General features: G+C 43.9%; 1 protein-coding gene across 1 annotated transcript; it reads left to right on the forward strand.

The window, feature by feature from the left end:
• Nucleotides 1-1807: 1807 nt before the first annotated feature.
• Nucleotides 1808-17383, forward strand: magt1 (magnesium transporter 1). The gene is made up of 10 exons (XM_037540310.1): nt 1808-1956; nt 3267-3436; nt 5771-5888; nt 8225-8365; nt 9177-9317; nt 11771-11860; nt 12027-12090; nt 13953-14027; nt 14292-14382; nt 16817-17383. Exons 1-10 carry the CDS (start codon nt 1876-1878, stop codon nt 16830-16832), a joined length of 987 nt encoding a protein of 328 aa, XP_037396207.1. The 5' UTR covers nt 1808-1875; the 3' UTR covers nt 16833-17383.
• The last annotated feature ends 115 nt before the right edge of the window (nt 17384-17498 follow it).

Here is a 17498-nt window from a genome sequence, read left to right on the forward strand (position 1 = left end):
TAGTACTTTTACTCAAGTGGAAGTCTAAAGGGAGGAACTTGGGTGGGGGGTTGGTTTGCGGTACTGGAGCCTATTCCAGTTGTCATTGGGCAGAAGGCAGGATACACCCTGAACACGTCGCCAGTCCATCACAGAGCAGATAGACAGACAGACAGACAGACAGACACATTCACTAACACACTCACTCCTAGGGGCAGTTTACCATGTCCAATCGGCCTAGCTGCATGTCTTTGGGCTGTGGGAGGAACCCGGAGAACCCGGAGGAAACACACACAGACGTGGGCAGAACATGCAAACTCCACACAAAAGGGACCCTGGTCGCCCGGCTGGGGAATCGAACCCAGGCCCTCCTCGCTGTGAGCATGACTTTGTACATTTTAGGAACATCATTAGGCAAATCTTAGTAGAAGGCCTTTTAACAACAAAGCTGCACATGCTGGGAAGGTATTCAGAATCAAAGCTCGAGGGCAAGGCAGCTATAGAATTGCTGGAGGCCCCTGGCCTCTGATATCACTGATATTGACATAGCGCTTAACTTTTAACCACCTGTTAGCATAAACAGTTTTTATTTTTAAGTTTTCTTTTTTTCACAAGCTGTATTGGTATCCTTTTTAGGACTGGTGCTCATTTTACAGCACGATGTCCCTACGTGATTACGGGGGCAGGATTGTGGGGCAGTCGTGGGCTGGAGGTTAGGGAGCTGGCCCTGTGACTGGAAGGTTGCCGGTTCGATCCCCAGAGCCGACAGTAGATGACTGAGGTGTCCTTGAGCAAGACACCTAACCCCCAACTGCATAGAACTGCCCACCGCTCCCAGTAAGTGTGCTCACTGCCCCCTAGTGTGTATGTGATGTTTCACTTCAATTAAATGCGGAGGTGGAATTTCCCCATTTGTGGGATTAAAAAAGTATCACTTAACTTTGACATAAACGGTTGCAACTGTAATGACTGCAGTTTCCCCTCTGGGTTTCCCTCCCCCTGGGATCAATAAAGTGATTAAAAAAAAAAAAAAAGTATCACTTAACTTATTAACATCCCCCTTGGTCTCTTACCACTTCCCCTTACGCAAAGTCCCCTTGGACCTTTTCCACAGAAAATGAGAGGGTATTACAAATGGTAACAAGGTGTGCGACAGTTTACACACACACATATATATATATATATATATATATATATATATATATATATATATATATATATATATATATATATATATATTTATTTATTTATTTATTTATTTATTTATATAATTATATAAATATATATTATAAAAAATATATATATTTTTTAAATTTATTTATTTAAACTTTAGACTCATATTTTGCAGATTGTAAGGTTTACAGGTATGACTGTGTGTGTGTCTGAGTGAGTGATGGTAGGAATGTTTTATTTTATTTTGTTATATTTTATAATTATTTCAACTGTCTGATGCTGTGCTCTGTGAGCTCCTGTAACCAAAACCAAATTCCTTGTATGCGCAGCAGACCTGGCCAATAGTTCTCTCATTGTTTTTTTTTTTTTTTTGTTTGTTTGTTTTGTTTTGTTTTTTTCAGATTTACCACTATTTTTACCATTATCAGCATTACATATAAAAATGATTAAAAAAAAAAAGAAAGCAAGTGTAGACGTCAAGCCACTCTCAGCGAATGGCCTGGTTTAGAGCAAACACTGAACTGTGGGTTTTAATACTAATTCCCTTTAATACGCGAGCAGTGAAAAGCCTTCGGTCATCGGCTGGACGCACAGGAGCAGAGAAACACCGGACTTTTATTCTGGAATATGTCCCCAGCCGTTCGCCTGAGCGCGGACAGCCAATAGGAAAGTTACAGGGAGCTTCCTGTCCCGCGGTCGCCGCTCGGAAGCTTCTGCTCAGAAATGTTTCCCAAAGTTTTAACAGCGTTTTCTTTGTTTGCGTTGCTTTATGGAGCCCCATCGAGTGCCCAGAAGAAGAAGGAGGTCAGTGAGTTTTCGCGTGATGTCCGAATCTCGCTTTTAATCCCGCTACCATCACTTAGCCGTGCTAAGCTATGCTAATGTAACCCAGCCCGGGTGGCCCGAGGCGCCGCCGCCTTCAGCCGGAGATAATGCGCCGACAAGCGGCGGCACAATCCCGATAATGTCGCTCATAAACATCAGAGGAACATGAGGCGTTTAAATCCTTTGAGTCCAGCTGTTTTCAGGCTGAGCTAATGTAGCCTAGCCTGAGCTTTAACACAGGTAGCGTTAGCTTAGCTCGCCTAGCTTCCCTGGTTTTCATTCTGAGGCGAAATGACCAGTGAAACACACAAACCCTGTCCTCTAGTTAAAAGTAGAAGTTCCTCCCTTTAGACCTCCACTGGAGTAAAAGTACTAAAGTATTTCCCTTCAAATGTACTTAAGTATAAAGTAAAAGTACTAAAAGAGTAATTCTGGCTCTGATGTCCTGTTATCATTTTTATAACCAGACTGGCTTCATGAACTCATTTCAGGTGAAAGTCCTCCAGCGTCTCTCTTGGTAAACCAGTCTTTTAATAGAACGTCATTAATTAGTGACGCTGACGTCTATTAAAATGATCAGAAGCACAAAACACTGAAGGTAAACAGTTTCCATCAGGGAGAACCGAGTGGCTCTGAAATCACTTTTTACACACAAGCAAAGTTTCAGTTTCAGATTTATTTACAACTTAGTTCCAAGTTTAAGTTGAATAAAAACTGGCTTTAAACTCAGGATCACAGATGAGCTCCTTTACTATGTTGATCTGTAGGCGTCTGTTCATAAACATAAACCAGCCCAAACTCATTTACTATAAAATGAAATGGTGTTTGTAGAAATTCAGAAAAAAGCCGCGTCAGTCTCGACTGCATATGTGGACATATTTCTATATTGAGCTCTATTTACACAAAGTTAGGTTAGTTCATCATTTATGTTGAACAGACTCTCCCAAAGTTTTACGCTGCTGCGCTGACGTTGAACCGCGTGCTGCACTGGGTCGGTATGACCAACAGGTCAAAACCAGCTCTAAACAAAGTGACCGCTGTAAGCCCCCCATCAGAGGCAACAGCCGCTGCGTTCACATTACCAGGCTGAAGTGGCCCGAATCAGATTTTTGACCCTGATGTGACTCAGATCTGGTGTTTTCAGGTCTGTGTGGACACAAATCTGGTCTTTTCAAATCCGACCTGAGCCACTTTCATATGTGGTCCTAGATCAGATACGTGTCTGATTTGTGGCCATGTGACCTTAATATGACGCCCTCTGATTCAGGTTTCTCTGCGTTTCCCCCCAGACGCTCCTCTCCGAGAAGGTCGGGCAGATGATGGACTGGGCAAGCAAGAGAGCCGTGATCAGGCTGAACGGTGAGAAGTTCAGACGCTTCGTTCGAGCGCCCCCGCGCAACTATTCCGTGATCATCATGTTCACGGCGCTGCAGCCTCAGAGGCAGTGTGCCGTGTGCAGGTAAGTTGCTACAGAAGCTATAATTAAGGGCCCATATCAGGGGGTCAAATAGATTTTAAAATAAAAGGAAAATATTTTTCAGGGATTATAGGAGCAGAAAAAAGAAGGTGAAGACTCAGAAGATTCGTCTTCACACAAACACACACAACTGCAAAACTAAGGCAAGGGCTTAACGAAAATCCGCAGGTCGCACCTCTAAGAGCGGAGAAGGAGTGAGAGTGGTGGGGATAAGGGCACCTACAGGTGTCAACCCACACTAACAGATTTGGATAAAACATTTTTAGCTTTAGGAAAAGTATATGCAAATTAGACAACCTACCTGAGCAGCTGCTGATTCATCATGACTAATCAAAAGTGCTATAGTGCAGCTTTCCATGGGCTCAGAAGCTGAACACTGTTACTGTAAAGATTCACTCAACGAATGTTGCATCCCTCCTGCATCTTAATGACGTCAGAAAGAGGTGCTGTCAGTCAGGCCCGAAACCTCAAAGCCCACCGCCGTGTCTGGTAGGATGGATTGTAGATGGGCAGTCCTTGTGTCATGTCGCAGCGCCCTTCTCGAGAAAGTACCTCAGAAAAGAAAAGCCTCGCAGACACCAAGGCCAACAAACTATTATTGTGGGGATGCATCGATACAGATACTTCAATTGGGTATCGGCCCAATACTGAGCCTCATTGACTTGTGTACTTATAAAAACGCACCAGTACCAACATCCGATACCACCTGATACCTTCCGACATAGATAGATAGAACTTTATTGATTCTGAAAGGAAATTGCGGTGTTTTAGTAGCAAGACATATAATTGCATGGAAAATTACATATGCTATGCAGAAAATAAGAATAGAAATAAAACTACGCAAGTTAAAATATAAGAGAAATGAAGTAAAAGTATGTCTGGTTGTATATTTACATGGCATTAACATGACGGCAGACACTGAGTGGTATGAGGTAAATTAAAAGCATATATTATAGACATGCACTATATTGCCAAAAGTATTCAGATGTTCCAGACACTTCCATGGCCACAGGTGTATAAAGCCGAGCCCCTCGGCCTGCAGACTGCTTCTACAGACATTAGTGAAAGAATGGGTCGCTCTCAGGAGCTCAGTGAATTCCAGCGTGGTACCGTGATCGGACGCCACCTGTGCAGCAAGTCCAGTCGTGAAATTTCCTCACTGCTAAATATTCCACAGTCCACTGTCAGTGGGATTATAACAAAGTGGAAGTGATTGGGAACGACAGCAACTCAGCCACGAAGTGGTCGGCCACGTAAAATGACAGAGCGGTCAGCGGATGCTGAGGGGCATAGTGCGCAGAGGTCACCGACTTTCTGCAGAGTCAATCACTACAGACCTCCAAACTTCATGTGGCCTTCAGATCAGCTCAAGAACAGCGTAGAGAGCTTCATGGAATGGGTTTCCATGGCCGAGCAGCTGCATCCAAGCCTTACATCACCAAGCGCAGTGCAAAGCGTGGAATGCAGTGGAGTAAAGCGCCGCCACTGGACTCTAGAGCAGTGGAGACGTGTTCTCTGGAGTGACCAATCACGCTTCTCCATCTGGAAATCCGATGGACGAGTCTGGGTTTGGCGGTTGCCAGGAGACGGTACTTGTCTGACTGCATTGTGCCGAGTGTAAAGTTTGGTGGAGGGGGGATCATGGTGTGGGTTGTTTTTCAGGAGTTGGGCTCGGCCCCTTAGTTCCAGTGAAAGGAACTCTTAAAGCTTCAGCACCAAGAGATTTTGGACAATTTCACGCTCCAAACTTTGTGGGAACAGTTTGGGGACGGCCCCTTCCTGCTCCAACATGACTGCACACCAGGGCACAAAGCAGGTCCATAAAGACGTGGATGAGCCAGTTTGGTGTGGATGGCCTTGACTGGCCTGCACAGAGTCCTGACCTCAACCCCATAGAACACCTTTGGGCTGAATTAGAGCGGCGACATCATATTGAACCCTATGGATTAAGAATAGGACGTCATTCAAGTTCATGTGTGTGTGAAGCCAGACGAGCGAATACTTTTGGAAATTTAGTGTATCTAACTAGGAGTAACAGCAGTGTTTACAGTGTAAAGTGCGCAGTGTGTATTGATCAGAGAGGAGATGCAGTGATGAGGTTCAGCTCAGTTCAGACAGCAGAGCCAGCCTTCCTAATCAGTTTATTAGCCTAGTGTTCCAGTGTTTCTATAAAAATCATGGCATTACTGTTTTTTGGTATGTGAACAAGCACAAACGTCATAAGTGAACTTCAGGGAAAACATGAACTAGAAAAATATTTGACTGGGCGCTCCGACTGGCCGTGTCCCCTCACCTTTTTCTTTGACTGTCCGTTAGGCAGGCGGATGAAGAGTACCAGATCCTCGCGAATTCATGGCGATATTCCAGTGCGTTTACCAACAAGGTTTTCTTTGCCCTGGTGGATTTCGATGAGGGCTCTGACGTTTTTCAAATGGTAAGCATACTTTTTTATTCTGTGCCGTTTTAGGTTACTCTTAATTAGGGCTGCTTTAATTAATTAATCAGATTAGTTTGTGTGTTTAATCGAGTTTCTCTTATTTGCTGTGATTTGATCTAGATTTTTCACGTTTTAAAAGTAGTTTTAGTTGTTAGTTATATGTGTGGGAAAAACATCAAAATGTATTTATTTTTATTCAGTAATAAAAATAATTTCAAACAAATTCACATGAATGTGGGGTGACCAAAGTGAAATACTAATACTGCCGAAATTGCTGCATTAGTGCTGTTTTGTTGTAAATAATGGTTGAGATTCAGGTGGTAAACGAACTGGCAGTGTGTACCAACAGTAGTCAGAAAGAGGAGGTTACAGTCAGAGTTATAGCCACAGCACGCAAGCGGCTGGACTTCAGGTTGAAACTGGGGATGGTTTGAAGGATCAACGCTAAAAAATGAGGGAGTTCATGAATGTGTTAATAATTGATCTCGTTAACGTGATTTAAACGCATTAACATTGCTCTTCATACTTGGGTGACTTTCTACATTGCTTCAGTTACGTGTTACACCTGTACATTTTTAGTAACACTGAAATACATTTATTTTTAAAAGGCAGTTCCACCAATTTTTTCCAGATTTATGCATAATAAAGTTAAGATGTTAGAAAATTCAGATAGAATCATTTACGGCATGTGGCAGATTCTCAGGGCGACTTACAATTCGATCATTTTACACAGGTAGGCGAAGGTAGTGTATTCACGCATTTAACCCATCCGTGAACAACACCACATACACACTAGTGAACACACACACACACACACACACACACACACACACACACACACACACACACTAGGGGGCAGTGAGCACACTTGCCCGGAGCGGTGGGCAGCCCTATCCACGGTGCCCGGGGAGCAGTTGGGGGTTAGGTGTCTTGCTCAAGGACACCTCAGTCACGGACTGTCAGCCCTGGGGATCGAACCGGCAACCTTCCGGTCACAGGGCCAATTCCCTAACCTCCAGCCCACGACTGCCCATAGGGTATAGTGGACGATTGAACCCCAGTGTAGGTAAGTTAGTTAAGCTAAATGACCCTTGATCCATCCACGCAGTGAAACCCCACATACACACTAGTGAATGCACACACACAAGGGGTCAGTGAGCACACTTGCCTGGACCCCAGTTGGGGGTTGGGTGTCTTGCTCAAGGGCACTTCAGTCGTGTGCTGTTGGCTCAAGGGATCGAACCGGCGACCTTCCGGGTCACAAGGCTGCTTTCCTGAAATCCAGCCCATGACTGCCCCGTTTAATTCAGGGTGGTTTGATGTGAGACGGCTCACTGTAGAGGATGTTGCGAACACTGGGGTCATCTTCATAATTCTATTTATATAAAATGACACCTACATGTGGGTCAATCACCATATGTAATTGGTTGGTAATGGTAGATTAAAATGTGATTATTTTTGCCTTATAATACCCTGCATTTACCCTGCATTAATTATTTTATTTATATTTATATAAATTATATATAAAAATTAAAATGTGTACATGTTTTCTGCCGAAACCTTATTACAGAATTAACATTAAGCAATAACTGGGTCACCATGCAGCATATTTATAACCATTTTACCTAATAGTTTTGTGAAAGGTAGCTTTTAAAGAGACTTGTTTCTCTACGAGCAATTTCACATCATATCACTCTGAACATCCATCTTCTAAGCCGCTTCTCCGTCAGGGTCGCAGGGGGGGTGCTGGAGCCTATCCCAGCGGTCATTGGGCGGAAGGCAGGATACACCCTGGACGGGTCGCCAGTCCATCGCAGGGCAGACAGACAGACACAGACAGTCACTCACACCCAGGGGCAGTGTAGCATGTCCAATTGGCCTGACTGCAGTCTTTGGACTGTGGGGGGAAACCGGAGAACCCAGAGGAACCCCACACAGACACGGGGAGAACATGCAAACCCCACACAGAGAGGACCCTGATCACCCGGCCGGGTAATCGAACCCAGGCCCTCCTTGCTGTGAGGTGACAGCGCCACCCACCACGCCACCGTGCTGCCCTCTGAAGATTATATCTTAATTTAATTATGCAGGCATATTGGAAAAATTGGTGGAATTCCCTTTTAATTAAACATGCAGGTAATGTTTAAATTGAATGACAGAAACCAGAGCCAAACACTTCTTTTGTGTAGCACAATAGATTTGCATGAAGAGGGTCTGCCGGCTCTCAAATAACCTACTTGTTTGTTCTTGGGAAATATGTGAACAGCCCATAGTTTAAGTAAGGATGAGGGAATCAGTTCTAAGTCTTGGCTTTGCTGAAATCTCTTCCACAGCTCAACATGAACTCAGCCCCTACGTTCATCAACTTCCCACCCAAAGGGAAGCCAAAGCGGGCAGACACCTACGAGCTGCAGGTCCGAGGCTTCGCAGCTGAGCAGATCGCCCGATGGGTGGCCGACAGAACCGACGTCCATGTAAGGCTCCACGCAACAACTCGGTCCTTCTGTTCTCAAAAATATGAAAATACAGCATTTTTAATTAAAGGCGTAATGAAAATTCAGTGGGGTCAAATTAGGAAATTCACATTTCAGCATTATAACACAACTACGAAGCATATTATTATTGTTATTACTATTGTTATTGTTATCTATTGTTATCATTATTTGTTATTGTACTATTGTTATCATTAGCATTAGCTAATTTGCAGACTGGTTCCAGATGATAGAAAGGCAACAGGAGCTCAAATAACCAACCAGAATCTCTGAGGAACGTTTCCAACACCTTGTTGAAAGTCTGGCATGAAGAATTAAAGCAGTTCTGAAGGCAAAAGGGGGTCCAGCCTTTTACTAGCAAGGGGTACCTAATAAAGTGGCGTGTGTGTGTGTGTGTGTGTGTCTTGCCATTGTCAGAACAGCAAGTGTAGGATTATGTATGGCAAGCCATTTTAGCTTTTAATCCCTTTTTCTTGATGTCATCGATGTAATTTCCACCAGTAAAAATGTAATTTAAAGTAATTCTTACTCAATTTTATTTTTAACTTTTTTTTTTATTTTAATGGGGGAAACATTTTCACTAGTAAGAATTGAATTTTCACATGTGTAAATTGAATTTCCTGAGAAAAATAGAATTAAGGCTAAACTTTCTTGCCGTAGATATGGGCCTTTTTAACGATGGAGAGGAAGCCCTTTTGTTTGACGTTATGTTCTCTGGAAACATTTGCTTCTCTCATCTTTACATACATTGAGGCTGAGAAGGAAACTCTTCCTGTGTGTTTGTCCCAAACAGATCCGAGTGATAAGACCGCCTAACTACGCAGGACCGTTGATGCTGGGCTTGCTTCTGGCCCTGATTGGAAGTTTGGCCTACCTCCGGCGCAATAATCTGGAGTTCCTCTACAACAAGAACGTCTGGGCTTTCTCTGCTCTGGTCAGTACCGACTGTGTTTAGGAGTAAATGAAGTTTGAGTTGTGGTGAAAATGGATCTCAAGGTGTGATTTAAATTTCAACAGGCCCTTTTCACATGAAACAGAATTAAATAATTAATAAATATGCATGCCGGCCCGTCTGTTGTTACGTCTGTACCCCCACCATGTTGGAGAGGTCAAGATCCACTTGTGAACTTGTGAGCAACGTCCATCTTTTCACCACATTTGTTTTCATATATACACACACACATACACAATATAAAATATCGCTGTTGTCAGAACAAAACCGTGTATCTCCAAAACTTGGACTTGACAGGAGAAAGAAAAAACCTACTTTACTTTTAATGGAAGTCAATGGAACCAGAATTCTTTCCGAGTCATTTTGGGTCGTTGTTTTGCTCCATTCATCATGAATTTTACACACAGTGTAAAGAATAACCAGCATTTTCAAATTATGTCCAACACTGAAAAAACGTCAAAATAATATACACATATATATATGCGGGAATATATAAACAGTTTTTTTTCCTTCTTGCATATCATTATTCACTTACTATCTAAAATAGTCCAGACCTTGACAGGCACCGTTATTAAGAATAATCGATGCCGTTTGCTTCGTCTGTGAGTGGTCATAGCGTTTTGGCTCATAGAGATTTGGACGCTTATGTCTGGCTCTGCTTAGCATTGAGAAAAATGCGAAACTTTATCAACCAAACAGTCGTATGGAAAGACATTTGTTTCCTGTATGCAAATAGATTTGCATGAAGAGGGTGAGCCAACCATGCATTTAAATATTTGGTTTGGTGGTCCTCACAGAATCTGTCAACAGATCACTCAGCGTGATAAACAGACAGTGTGTAGGATTTCAGGAGTTCAGAGGTGTGTATGATTTCAGGAGTTCAGAGGTGTGTATGATTTCAGGAGTTCAGAGGTGTGTATGATTTCAGGAGTTCAGAGGTGTGTATGATTGAGTTCAGAGGTGTGTATGATTGAGTTCAGAGGTGTGTATGATTTCAGGAGTTCAGAGGTGTGTATGATTTCATTGGTTCAGAGGTGTGTATGATTTCATTGGTTCAGAGGTGTGTATGATTTCAGGAGTTCAGAGGTGTGTATGATTTCAGGAGTTCAGAGGTGTGTATGATTTCAGGAGTTCAGAGGTGTGTATGATTTCAGGAGTTCAGAGGTGTGTATGATTTCAGGAGTTCAGAGGTGTGTATGATTTCAGGAGTTCAGAGGTGTGTATGATTTCAGGAGTTCAGAGGTGTGTATGATTTCAGGAGTTCAGAGGTGTGTATGATTTCAGGAGTTCAGAGGTGTGTATGATTTCAGGAGTTTTTAAAAAGTGATAATCTGGGCGGGTTTCCAGGTTGTGGTGTGGATGTACAGTTTTTTTTTGGCCTGTCATGAAATTCAACTAAATACAAATCAGTCGTTAATGTAAGATTCAAAATCCAATAAGGCTTTGTTCACTCAGCAGGTAAAAGTGGCCCAAATCTGATCTTCTTCTTCGTGTGTGACTCAGATGTGTGTCTGTGTGTCAGTGTGAACAGATAAACACACTGAATCTGACATTTTCAATTCCGATTTGAGACGCTTTCATATGAACAGCCAGATCGGAATTCAAGCGACTTTTACGTCAATCCAACTTGACATTCGTCATAACTTCACACTGCTGAGACATTTAGGCTGATGTTTCCAAAACAATTAGAAGGCGCTTATCGCAGCTGCTCCATGTTTGAAGAAAGAAATGTCCGAACGTGGCCGCAGGAGAACGTGGCCGCAGGAGAACGTGGCCGCAGGAGAACGTGGCCGCAGGAGAACGAGGTCGCAGGAGAACGAGGTCGCAGGAGAACGAGGCCGCAGGAGAACGAGGCCGCAGGAGAACGAGGCCGCAGGAGAACGAGGCCGCAGGAGAACGAGGCCGCAGGAGAACGAGGCCGCAGCGCCAGAGAACAGTTAAAAGTCTGGAAGCGAAGTTTAAAGAATCCGAGGACGTGAACCGAAGAAGTGACCGCACCCTTTTACGGCTCAAACGCATTCTGGGTGATGAGCTCAGCTGTCAGTCAGTGAAGCTTCATGATGGCTCCTGTGATGCTGGTGAAGATGAAGCTGATCCTCCGGGAGCGACTGGCGTTCGTTGGCAGGCGTGATTGTTTACCTCTGGATGAGCCGTGACGCTGTTCTTTTGCCCATGTGGGTCAGTTTAGGAGCTGATCTGTTCAGACCGTCGCACACAGACCACATTTAAAAGATCATCTGAACAGCCAAACAAACAAATCAGATTTGGGCCACTTTGACCTGCTGTGTGAACGTAGCCTGAAAGGTTCAGTGAGACGTTTTCAAGTTGTAATTCATCGATGTCGTTATAAAGCAACACAGATCTATTACTCTGATGTTCTTGACATTAAGTTGATTAAACTGTTATACTGTTTTTCTTCTTTCTTTCTTCTTCAGTGTTTTGTTTTGATCATGACATCGGGCCAGATGTGGAACCATATTCGAGGACCCCCATATGCTCACAAGAACCCCAGCACTGGTCAAGTGGTTAGTTCCCATTACTTAAACCTAACATGCCGTGATTAGTATCATCGGGTAACTAGTAGGGACCAACATTTTTAACAGTGTAGTGATGTTTAATTTAATTATTTACACATTTAACTAAAATTCACATCATTAGCAACTTGTTAATTTTCCTTGTTCTGTGTTTCAGAGCTACATCCATGGCAGCAGCCAAGCTCAGTTTGTGGCAGAGACGCACATCGTTCTCCTGTTCAGTATCCTTCACATTAAGACAGCAGACCACCACAAATCATTTGCATCGCTTGAACCACAATGATTGAACCCTTGTGTGGTGTCGATGTTACTCGGTGGTCTGGTGGACCCACCACGTTATTGTTTAAATCACTGCACAGCACCTCCACACTTTTCCTCCATGCAGGTTCAGCCCAACACCACATGCGTAATGTAGTATAAATGTGTGGGGGGGTGAACAGAGTGAAGGCACTGAAAATGGGTTATTTTATATGTTCTTCACAGAAAATGAGCAAAGACCAAGAATCTGAGGTTGAAATAAAAATAAATCATATTTTTTCTTTTGGTAAACATTAAAAATGGGTCAAAAAAAGGGTTAAATAACACTCTGGCCAAAATTAAAAAAAAAAAAAAAGCTTATCATCAAATGTGCCACAGTAATCTACAAAGTATATTTATCCAGAATAGCAAAACTCCCTTCTGATGATTCCACTTGAAGTTGCGAGAAACGCTCAGAAAACTACAGCTGGTTTGGGGTGGGTTTTAGGGGGTGGGCTGCCTTGACCACCCACCCCCAACCCCCCTGTAGGTTTAGGCTGGATGATTTAAGGGTTTAAGGTTTAAGGGTGATTTATATTTGTGTATTGGTGCAAAGAGGCAATTATAGGTAATTATACAGTAGTTATTTCACTATAACGTTAAATTTGTTTCATAAACTCTTATCACTCCACTGAGACACCGTTGCTAAGCAACGACTTTGACAGCTGTAGGAGACGCTCGAGCCATTTGAACATTTGTACTTCTTACTTTGCCACAAACAGAAAACGGACACTGTTAAGATCACGTCTGACCGACAGCCGATTTGGTCCGACTCTGAAGACGAGACGACACTAAATTCCCAAACTGTCGTCGCCACTGAGCAGCTTTTCAGTCGGCAGCTGTGACAGAAGAACAGCTGAACAACCTGGAATCAGCCAGAAATGAACCCGACACCATTCGCCAAACTAAACGGGCTGTAAGAAGCTTTACAGACCGGCTGGAACAAAACAACATTAATGCTGATCTGGACAAACTGACCAAACTGAGCTGAACCTGATATTGGCTCAGTTTTACGGCTCAGTCTGATTTGGTCCGACTCTGAAGATCAGACACGTCTGGCGAATGGTGTTGGGTTCATTTCTGGCTGATTCCAGGTTGTTCAGCTGTTCTTCTGTCACAGCTGCCGAATGAAAAGCTGCTCAGTGGTGACCACAGTCTGGGAATTTAGCGTAAGTAGCTGGAGAACGAACTGCCGGCTGAGCAGCGAGTGGGCGGAGCTCGTTACTCTGACGTAGCAACGAGCTGCTCGTTAAGGAGCTCTAATTAGGAGGAAGGAACTGAACATTAAAACATATTAAACGCCGCGTTCACGGCCAGTTTATTCATTTCTTACTGTATTTATTTAACTGCTGTATTAAAGCAGTAGAGCACTCGAGGAGGGAGTTATCACCAATAACATCACGGCTGGGATGATCTACGGACACCACATCACAGCTGGGATGGTATTTCACAATAACCCACGACCTCTTGGGTTTCACTGCTTAAGTGCAACTGTTCAGTGCTGTATGTGAAACAAACACTAATTGGTTAAGCAGGAAAGTATTTTTGGGACCCACAACAAAAATAAACAAAATACTATGCGAATGGAAAATGTACTTAGAGGAAAACAGAGCAGTTTCAGGTCTGAGTGGCTTAAGAACTATTTGGCTTTTTATCAAACTATAGCAAAACAGTGAGGTTATTCCCTGAGGGAGCATATCGCTTCCAGTGTTTTAGTGGTTGTTAATAATATATAATAATATTCATTAAAGTTTATCGCATCCAGTTCCCTAACCCTTTGATTCAGATGCAGCCGTTACTTTGGGAATGGTGCTTCTACATGAGGCAGCAACTTCTGACATGGACATTGGGAAGAGGAAAAGTATGTCGTCTTATTATTGTCACTTAATTAAAAACGTGATATTACCAAGATCAGTGCTTCTAAGGAGGCGTTGAGCCAGGAGTGCTTCCGTTTGTTATTAGCAGATTAACGCATTTAGCTGGACTGTTCCTTTAATTGGTTCCTTTAAAACTAGTAGGTACCTGCAGTGTTAGCACTTACCACCTGTGTTATCATTACACTATACTAACCGACACCGTGCTTCCTTTAAACAGTTGCTTTATTGTGACTTGTGCCTCATTCTAGTCATGTGTGTTGCTGGAATCGGACTAGTGATGCTCTTCTTCAGCTGGTTGTTGTCCATCTTCAGGGCCAAATACCACGGATACCCTTACAGGTAGGGGCTTTATCCTCACTGCTGCGGTGTCCCAATATGTCCAATGAAGGAACCTTTTCAGTGCAGAGCCCTGTTTTTTACCCAAACCAGTATTTCTCAGTCGACATTTTCAGTCACCTAGTCCAGATACTAGTGGATCTAGACAGCTGCACATTCTCTTAGCATTTTAAGTCATTTTAAAGCCTGACCTTGCTTAGGATTGAAAGACTTGATTAACATTGAATGCGAGGCCCGGTCCCATTTCAGCCCTCGCCCCCACCACTGAGCCCTTAGCTATTAGGTGGGGTGTCCTGATTCTTATTGAGATAGAGGGGTGGGGTGAAGAGTTGGGGCTCCATGACCCTCCAAACGGAGGTTTTTCAGAGACTCCAGACAGAGAGATATGAGAAAACAAGAAAAACCGGCGAGACGCAGAACAAGTTGCACCATTTAAGGTGGAACGGGAAAGTTTGAGCAAGAATCTGGAGAATCTCTGACTTCAGCTTCGCATCACTGAAGAATTAGGGGGGGTGATAATAAATAATTGCCCCCCTCTTTGAAGGCGTATGATCCCTAAATGTAACTAAAGCCCAGCAGTGAGGAGCTGAACTTTCCCCTCCTCTGCTGTCCCTGCAGACGGGCAGGGTCGCCTACAGAGCGGCGCCAGTAGCTGTTAATGAAGTGATGCTCTTTTATTTTACTTTTTTAATTTGAGGTTCTCATTTCGTGGGGCAAGATTTCAACCACTAAGTTGAAGTAAGAACTGAGTTTCAAGGGGTTAGAGTGACACTCGAAAACAAGGGGTAGGGGTAAATAGAAGAAATGGGACTGGGCCCAAGTGTCTTCCACATGGCCAAAAGTATTCGGACAGCTGCTAATTAGTGAACAGTGCAGCGGTCACTTTCTGGTACTGAAGCTGCACCATTTAAGGTGGAATGTGAAAATTCAAACAAGAAACTTGGCGAATAAGACTCTGACTTCAGGTTCGTGTAAGAAGGTTCTAACATTAATCTATTACGAATATCTACACGGATTAAGGAACGCTAGAACTTACCTACAAAGCATCAACCATCACTGTAAATAAATAACTACTGCGTAACGTTAAGATCCACTCAATAGACTTAAATGACATAAGCTTAATATAAACTTAATGTCACAACATCAGAGTAATAGATCTGTGTTGCTTTATAACGACATCGATGAATTACAACTTGAAAACGTCTCACTGAACCTTTCAGGCTACGTTCACACAGCAGGTCAAAGTGGCCCAAATCTGATTTGTTTGTTTGGCTGTTCAGATGATCTTTTAAATGTGGTCTGTATGCGACAGTCTGAACAGGTCAGCTCCTAAACTGACCCACATGGGCAAAAGAACAGCGTCACGGCTCATCCAGAGGTAAACAATCACGCCTGCCAACGAACGCCAGTCGCTCCCGGAGGATCAGCTTCATCTTCACCAGCATCACAGGAGCATCATGAAGCTTCACTGACCGACAGCTGAGCTCATCACCCAGAATGTGTTCGAGACGTAAAAAGATGCGGTCACTTCTTCGGTTCACGTCTTCAGATTCTTTAAACTTCGCTTCCAGACTTAACTTAACTGTAACTTAACTGTTCTCTGGCGCTGCGGCCTCGTTCTCCTGCGGCCTCGTTCTCCTGCGGCCTCGTTCTCCTGCGGCCTCGTTCTCCTGCGGCCTCGTTCTCCAGCGCCCTCGTTCTCCTGCGCCCTCGTTCTCCTGCGCCCTCGTTCTCCAGCGCCCTCGTTCTCCAGCGCCCTCGTTCTCCAGCGCCCTCGTTCTCCTGCGCCCTCGTTCTCCTGCGCCCTCGTTCTCCTGCGGCCTCGTTCTCCTGCGCCCTCGTTCTCCTGCGGCCACGTTCGTTTTCTTCGAGCACGGAGAAACAGCAGCGTGAAATTATCTCGAATGTTGAGTTGAATTAACATAAAAGTCGCATGAATTCCGATCTGGCTGCTCAGAGTCGCACTGTCGCAGATCAGATGCGGATCGGATTTCAGTCCCACATACGAAAGCGTCTCAAATCGGAACTGAAAATGTCAGATTCAGTGTGTTTATCTGTTCACACAGACACACAGACACACATCTGAGTCACACACGAAGAAGAAGATCAGACTTGGGCCACTTTTACCTGCTGAGTGAACAAAGCCTTAGACATATCTGCTAGGTTTAGGAAAAGCCAGGCCTTCTCATCCAGCATCAGTGCCTGATCTCTTGAATGATCTTTTGACTCTATGGACCAAAACACACCCAGATCTTCTGGAAAGCCCTCTCAGAAGAGTAGAGGCCGCAGTAAAGGGGCGCAGCTCCGTGTTAAATGGCCAATGTTTTTGAGTGAGATGTGGTCAAGTGTCCACACACTGTGGTCATACGGTGTATTTTTCAGTGAGGAAGATGAGTTGAATGGTGTTCATTTGATTAACTGCCTTCTTCTTTTGCAGCTTCTTGATGAGTTAAACGCACACCTGGAGAACACTGCAGTCCTTTGAAGATAAACTGATCAAGAACCAAATTGTAAACCGAAGCTTCTACAGTTGAAAGTGCCTTAATGGTTCGTGGTAATGATTGGCGTAGGAACCTCTTGATTTCTTGTTTTTCTTTGTTGTTTTTCTTTGTTGTTTTTGTTTTGTTTTTTTATTTAAATTTGTGAGTTTGTTTCCAACAGATGTTGATTTGCTTTTTAAAGTTTTTAACAAAGCATTTTTGAACTCGTTCCGTTCCTGCGAAGGCTCGAGACAAAGTTCTGTTAACTGACCAGTTAAACGGACCCCGTCGCGTGTCGCGCTGCTTGCTGGTGAATGCACTGTTGCGGTTAAAGGTACGATATGCAGTAAAATACGTGTGTTTGGCTGATTGGCTCCGGTTTGGAAGACGCATGAGGGCAAGCAGAGTGTTTTCCATTCTACCTCCTGACAGATGTACATACTGAGTGTTCCAAAGTCCAGACGACGCAGTCCACCTTGTTCAGTGCAGACGTGTTTCTCTGAGGTAAAGACTGAGGGGGTGGGGTGGGGGGGTGTGTGGGGGGGTAAATAGACCGGCCCAGGCTCAAGTTTTCCTGAAGTATCGTCGTGTTAAGGTCATCTTAACTGTTGGACCGAGTGCTGAAAGTGCCGTCTTCAC

Source organism: Pygocentrus nattereri, chromosome 8 (assembly GCF_015220715.1).
Source record: "Pygocentrus nattereri isolate fPygNat1 chromosome 8, fPygNat1.pri, whole genome shotgun sequence".
NCBI lineage: Eukaryota > Metazoa > Chordata > Actinopteri > Characiformes > Serrasalmidae > Pygocentrus > Pygocentrus nattereri.

What these genes read in the sequence shown, in the direction of transcription:
- magt1 (XM_037540310.1), top strand. Translation starts at nt 1,876, where the DNA reads ATGTTTCCCAAAGTTTTAACAGCGTTTTCTTTGTTTGCGTTGCTTTAT. An exon ending in CCGACAGAACCGACGTCCAT is followed by an intron (nt 8,366 to 9,176) that starts GTAAGGCTCCAC and finishes TGTCCCAAACAG; the next exon opens with ATCCGAGTGATAAGACCGCC. An exon ending in GGACATTGGGAAGAGGAAAA is followed by an intron (nt 14,028 to 14,291) that starts GTATGTCGTCTT and finishes GCCTCATTCTAG; the next exon opens with TCATGTGTGTTGCTGGAATC.